This window comes from Ceratotherium simum, chromosome 15 (assembly GCF_057802395.1).
Source record: "Ceratotherium simum simum isolate JZ-2026a chromosome 15, ASM5780239v1, whole genome shotgun sequence".
Taxonomy (NCBI): domain Eukaryota; kingdom Metazoa; phylum Chordata; class Mammalia; order Perissodactyla; family Rhinocerotidae; genus Ceratotherium; species Ceratotherium simum.
Genome location: NC_141914.1, coordinates 3,266,454 through 3,273,969, shown reverse-complemented (window position 1 = coordinate 3,273,969; position 7,516 = coordinate 3,266,454). Strand labels below are relative to the sequence as shown.

Here is a 7,516-nt window from a genome sequence, read left to right as displayed (position 1 = left end):
ATTGCAAGACTGTCTAAATGTCAATTCCTCAGGGAGCTCTCAAATGGAGGAAAAGACTAAAGTTCAATCATAACCCTTTGTTTCCAAGGTAATAAATAGCTGAGATTTTATGGAAAATAATCATGATAAAATCATGTATTACTTGTGCAATTATAAAGATAGCAAAAGAGTGTAAAAATCATAACACATAGTTGTTTTTGCAGATACTCTAAATAAAACATGTTATACCATGTACATTAAGAAATAAATGTATTTACTTTTACAGATAACAAGAAACATTTAAGGGATTACTTTAAAAAGACCAATAATAAATTGCAGAAAAAGGCTTTTACTCAAAAAGAAAGCAAAAATGTTATGGAAAGAGATCTAGTTTACAGTGTTTGCAAAATGAGTCGCAAAGACTGTAAAACTGCGGAAAGTCACCTGCATGTACGGATGGTTTTTAGAGAGAATAAATTTAATCATGTGGGATATTTTTAAAGGAAATTTTATTATTAAGGATCAATTGGAATTAATCTTGAGACCATACAAACAAGTTGACTTTTTCCGATACAGATTATATGATAAATAAATTTGTGATAAAAAATATGTATCTGTGCCTAAATTTTTAGAGAATATGTTTAGTATATTTGCTGGAATTATTGACTTACAAGAGCTAAAGTGTTTTAAAAATACTAGAACAATTGGCATATTTTTATTCTTCAACAGCTTAAGCTTAATTCTCATTTCATACAATTATTTTTCCTAAATGAATAATCAAAGAAAAAAAACAAACTGTTCAAGGAATATAATTGTTTTGCTGAAAGAGGAGTTGAATCATCTATGTCTATATAGTAATTCTAAAACAAATTGGAATATATTTTTAAGCGATCATGTCCCTGAATTGGAAGTAAATTAGTGATAGAGAATTCACGACATAAGTCTTCACCCATCTTTATGTACAAACCCAGCTTCTCATCTCTAATCCAGGTCCTCGCCTTCTGCGCAGTCAACTCCTATTAAAGCTGATAGGAATAGTCACGCAATCACAGGAATTCTCTCTGAAATTGCTTTTTATTACACTCAAATATTCCTAAATGTATAAATTATTGAATATCATGCTACATGCAATATCTCTGATAAAAATAGTATGTGGAGTTATAAATACGAGCTGTGATTAATTTTGATGCTTCATTCTTTAATTCATGCCCCCTTCTATTTTTCTCCCTAAGAGCCACCAATTTTTTTAGAACTTTTTCCTAACTTTTATCACTAAACAGTACATTTCTTCTCAGGAATATATTCTACCGAGAAGCAGAATTTTCTTTTCATCAATCTGCAGGAGTTACTGCATATGTCAGAGAACAAGCCTTATTAACTTGCAGGTCCAGAGCAGTGGGCTGGGGTCATTCATGAACTGAATGACTAACCTACATGCCAGCCTTGGTTACAGCTATTTCTCAGTAAAGTTGTCAATTACTACCTGGGATTCTGGAAGTCCCTAGAAAATAGCTAATTTGCAAATCTACACGCTCAGATAAAAATGGAGCACAATGTGTCTAAATAAGCTAGTTATGCGTAATGTTACCAAACTTTCATTGGTCCCATATCCAAGTAAACAGAATAGAAGGCTGGGTTCCTTCACACAGAGCTCATGGGCTTCCCTGGCCACTAGCCCCCTGGTAAGATGGCAGAGGTATAGCTAATCTATAGGACTTGGGCTATGTTCAGCAGAAAGTTTGAAGAAACAGTTTGAAAATTATCTGACAACTATTTATGTCTTCATGATTCTTCTCAGGGCACCTATAACCTCTCTGTTTCTCAAGCTGTAAGTAAAAGGATTTAGTAGAGGAATTACTATTGTGTAAAATAAAGAAGACATTTTGTCATGAACTTCAGCTGGGCGAGACCCAGGATGCACATACATGAAGAAGAGAGTGCCATAGAACAAAGAGACAGAGAGCAGGTGGGCACTGCACGTGGAGAAGGCTTTGCTTCTGCCCTTTGCAGACTTCTTTTTCAGGACGGCAAAGAGAACGTAGGAGTAAGAGACCATGATGGTCATAAAAGTGAAGACTTGTATAAAGGCTGAGAAGATTAAAACCAGAAGAGTACTAACTCTAGGATCAGTGCAAGAAATTTTGAACAGTTGTAAAATTTCACAGTAGAAATTATATATTACATTGGACCTGCAGAAGGTTAATCTAAATAACAAACCCACATGAATTGCTGAATGTAGAAAACCAGTGGCATATGAAACCGCTATAAACTGGGTACAGAGGTTATTGGACATGACCACTGGGTAAAGCAAGGGGTTGCCTATGGCTACATAGCGATCATAGGCCATCACTGCCAGGAGGAAACATTCTGTGGTGGCACTGGAACCAAAAAAATAAAATTGGGCCATGCAGTCAAGGAGAGGTATCACATGATTCTTAGATAAAAAATTCATTAGCATCCTGGGGGTCACTGAGGATGAAGAACAAGCATCTGCAAAGGCTAAGCTGCCAAGGAATAAGTACATGGGGCTGTGCAGACGGGGGTCCTTCCAGATGAGAGCCACCAGTCCAAGGTTGCCCCCCATGGTGCTGAGGTAGGTGACCAGGAACACCAGGAACAGGGGGACCTGCAGCCCTGGATGCTCTGTAAGTCCCGTGAGAACAAACTCGGTCACCAGCGTCTTGTTTTCTTCTGACATATCCGACCTGGCCAATCACTAACATGAAAGCATAAGTAAGGAAATATTCACAAAAGAATCACAAAAACTGAATTTTTTATGTGACTAACAGATTCATATGTTAGAGGTACTTTTCATTTACTTAGTAGTCCTTAATTTGTACCTTCGTTTGTCTACTTTTATATACATTCAAAACTATCCATAATAAAAAGCTTTAAAATGATATTCACCTAAAGTGACAAGTTAATTTAATGCAAATGCTTTTCAAACTAACAGGGGTTAGATGCAGTTTTTAGAACTGTGTACCCTCATCTTAAAATTCATATGAAAGAAAATAACTTGCTACTTTCCCCAAGAAAAATATAAATAGTAAGAGTAGTCAGAGTACCTTAATTGATATTGAACCATAATACAGAGACATACTAATCAACACACTGAGATAGTGGCATAAGAATAGACAAGAGGACCAGTGCAATGGAACAGACAGCTCAGAAATAGATTCCAGTAAATACGGAACGTGGCATAAAACAAATATGTCATTTCAATTCAGTAGGAAAAGGATGATTGATTCAATGGATTGTACTGATACTGTTGGTTGACTGGCTGGAAGTAAGGTTAGGCTCCTACCCCACACTATAGATATTTTCTAAGAAATTTAGGAGGCAATCACGTAACAGAGATTAGAGAAATCCTTATCCAAGAGAAGAAAGCCAGTATAAAAACATAGATACTATATAATTTTAGTGCATAGTAAAAGAAGATCTCACAGAGTCAAGGGGCATATAATAGATTGGGAAATATATTTTGCCATGTATATGAAAGACATAGATTTATGTCTGTAATACAAAAATAATTGTTAAAAATAGATAATGAAAAGGCAAACAATCTAAAAGAAGAATGAGTAAAGGATATGAATAAACAAGTGTATTAGTGAACAAATCAAAATAGCCAATAAATAATGGCCATTTTGATTTGTTCATTTTCTATATGTCATAGATACATATACATACAGATATCTCCTTTCTCATTTATCAGATTAGCAGAAATTAAAGTGAATAAAAATACCACTGACTGAGGTGACAAAAGTGATACTTTCACATGTTACTTGTGGAAATATGAATTGCAACAGCCTTTTTGAAACGCAATTTTATATGATCCCATTTAATATTTTAAATATATATACCCTTTCATCTACCATTCTCGCTTATCTATACCCTAGAAATAAAAGCATCACTACACAAAGATAAACATACAAAGACTACCCAATGCATTATTGTTCAAGTAGCGAAGACCAGATGTGTCAATAGTGAAATGGTGAATGAATCACAGAACATTCATATTATAGAATGTAATTCGGCCATGAAAAAAGAGCAATTCTACCTGATTTTGATTTTGGAATTTCCACAATGTGTCGTTATCTGAGAAGAGTACGAGACAGAAATATGTAAAAAATATCTCCTTATTGTAAAACAAACAATGTATTTTTAAATCTCTCTTTTACACAGAGAAACACGTGGATAATAGACACTAAGTTTATAGCACTGGTTTTTCTGGAATGGGAGTGGAGGGAGTAATGAGGGAAGTGGAGGAGAGGGGAAATCAAAATAAGAGTTCCGTAAGAAAATCAGCGTGTATGTTATGATCCCTTTCACATAAAATTATGTAATTGACTCATATGTGTGTATATGCATCTATATACACATATAAAGAGATGTGTGAAAGAATGGGCTTCAACATGTTAGTAATGGAGACAAGAAACAAGAACACTGATATCCTATTATTGCCTTTTTAAGGAGAAGTTTTGGCACTGAAAATTCCAACGTAAAATTAAGATGTAATCATCTCTATATTTTTGTGCATAAATATCAGTTAAATGCAGAAATAACCTGCAGGGAAATTAGCATTTTCTTTTGGATATTATCAATACGAGCCAACTTTTGACCATTGATCAAGAGTAGATTTTTTTTTTAATATTCCAAAGTTACCTGTAACTGTATAAGTTAAGGTTTCAAATGGAGTAACAGAGTTTTTTAAAGGTTTTTTTTTTGTAATTTCAGTAATTTTGTTATTAAGTTTATTCCTGTATACTTATTGCTTTGTCACTGTTGTGAATATAACATTTAATGTTTACATGAAGTAATGACATTGATTTTTTTTCATGATATAAATAGTCTCTGAAAGAACTCCAAAAGGAAGTTTTCTGGTGAATATAGATTCTTTTAGATTACCTTGAAAAGAAAAATAAATCCACTGAGGTATACAGATTGTTATGGTATTTCCATGCAAGAAAAAACATTTTTGTAATTTTGTAGCCATGCCTCTCGATGCTTACAGAACATAAAAAAATTTTACAATGAGAATATATTAGAAAAACCGGATTTGTCTAATTTAAAACTATGAATAATGTTCTTTTCCTAAAAATCAATGATCAGGGTAAGGGAGGACCATGAGATATTTTCCTATCTTCATTAAAAATAAATGCAGAATTAATGAGTTTTAGATTTTTTACTTTTAAATATATACCCACAGGGTGCCTAGTATGTACAACACAGGCAAAAATATCAGTTGAAAATTAAGACATTTTTACCCTGCATAAACTGGCCCAACTTTCATTATAACATTAAATAAACAAAATTACTGCTATTCCTAGTTTTAGTTCCTGCAATGTATAATTTAGCCAAGAATCAGTATGCTTTGTTCATTTTTTCTCAAGAGTGATAGATATGTGATAGATAACTCAAGGAGTTTTTTGAAGTTACTCTCCATGACTTTAGCCCATATTCTCATGATTCCATAAAATCAAAGAATTTTTATCGTACTCAGCCACAAGCCTTAAGCCGGAATTTCCCATTCTGAAAAATTACAAATAAGATAGATTTTAGCTGTGCACAGCTGCACAATTCAATTAAGAAAACTTCACATTACAAAGTAAACTCTGAATTTTTCTTATCACTATTTAATTTTTACATTTTTCATTCTTCTATTAGTCAAAGTTTGTTATTTAAAAACCTCCCGCCAAATGTGTTACCCATGCAGCAATAATTCTAACTGAATATACATGTCCCTAGACAGACATTTACTTCTGTCTGTCCAGATTTCACTTGCTGATTTCTAAAAGAAAAAAGCCTGTCTAGGATTATAATTTCTTACTTAGATGTTTTATTATCATACAGACAAATTACAATGCTATTATAATGAAATGTATTGAAATCTCTGCATTCTCACCCAGTTCCTGTAGAACATGGGAAACTGGAAATGTGCTGGTTTTCTCAGAGTAACATAAAAAGTACAGAAATGAAGCAGTATTATTTGTGCATTGATTTTCCTTGGAAACTCCAAATTGGAAGGACATAGCATTTCTTCCTTCTATTTGCAAACCCATTCTTTAAAAATTTTGCAATTTCCTTAATGCTTCCAAAAGATTCCCAGTAGGATGAAGTCAAAGTTGTTCTACCGGGATTATGAGCTAATCATCAAATCATGGTACACAGCTAGTTATAACAATTAAAATGACACATTGTGTCCTCAGGATTCACTGCAGGGGCATGTTTATAAAATGTCACTGAATGGAGTTTGGAATAAGCTTATTTCTCTTTCTCTTATTTCTTTTAATGATGCCATTACCCAACTACCTACTTGACTTGTCCACTTGGAAATCCCAAAGGTATCTTAGAATTAACACATCTAAATATGGAATTAAGTTCCTCCTCTATTCCTCCCCAAACCTGGTGGTCTTCCCGAGTTCCCTATCTCAAGGGATAAGGTCACCAAACGGGCATTGATGCAAGCCATAAACCAGGAACACACCCAAGACACTAACTTCTCCTTCAATTCCATTGTTTGACTGTTGCCTCCAGATTTTATCTACTAAAGATGTCTGAAATCCAACTATTTCTTTCTATCTGTACAGTTGGTCCTAAAACCCAGGCTACATTCATGTCTTGCCTGGGCTTATTAAATAACCTCCTCACTACACTATGCATCTGCTAACACAGTCATCCAACCCATTTTCCACACCGACACCAGGCTGGTTTTTATAAAATGTACACCATTTCACTACCATGCCATACACACACACACTCTCCCCACTTAAAATTAAAAATAAGTTCTCATTGCACACAGAATAACAACTAAAATTCTTAAACCTAAATATCCATGTCCCTGTATTGAGAAATAGACCCAATAATTAATTATACAGTTGAACAGGTTTTTCGCATTGCATGTGTACATTGTTTACAGTAACACTACCTGAACTTAGAGATAATTCCCGATATTCTAGTGGATTGACATAACAGAAGTTTAGTTCTCCTTTATGGTTAGTATAAAGTACATGTTCCTGACTGAAAGATTATTCTGCTCCCAGTGATGATTCAGAGGTCCAGACTCTTTCCAACTTGTCACTCAAGCATTTTCCACACTTGACTTCCTTCAGTGTATGTGTTTTCACCTGGATCAAGCTAGAAAGGGAAAAGTCACAGGGGATTCCGAATGTGAGATGCTCATGAGCCATAAATGTAAGTGATATGAGCCATTTCCAATCTCAACTCAATCATGTGACTGCAGGCAACAGAAAGTTGTGTCTAGGATGAAAAGAAAACAAATGTGGTGATCAGCTAACAGTTTCTTCTCTGTACCTCTTCTGATTATCATTTACCACTCTCTGTCCTACTAACATCCTATGACTCTGCTGGACTAGTCATTTGTCAGCTTTTGCAGCCAAAGTGAATGCCTGTTGGAACTTGTGATCTGGTCTCTCTCGAATGGAAGAGGGCCTGCTGACCTCCAAGGCTTTCTGCCTCTCTCAGCTCTATGGAGTGGTTACTCCTCAGGATCTCCATTACACCCTCATCTACACGCCCC

General features: G+C 34.7%; 1 protein-coding gene across 1 annotated transcript; it reads right to left on the bottom strand.

Moving 5' to 3' along the window:
• Positions 1-1,753: 1,753 nt before the first annotated feature.
• Positions 1,754-2,677, bottom strand: LOC106803468 (olfactory receptor 5AC1-like). The gene has a single exon (XM_014794957.1). It carries the CDS (start codon positions 2,675-2,677, stop codon positions 1,754-1,756), a length of 924 nt encoding a protein of 307 aa, XP_014650443.1.
• Positions 2,678-7,516: the final 4,839 nt, after the last annotated feature.

Bases quoted from the DNA above. Each gene is read 5' to 3' on its own strand.
- LOC106803468 (XM_014794957.1), bottom strand. From the start codon at position 2,677: ATGTCAGAAGAAAACAAGACGCTGGTGACCGAGTTTGTTCTCACGGGA.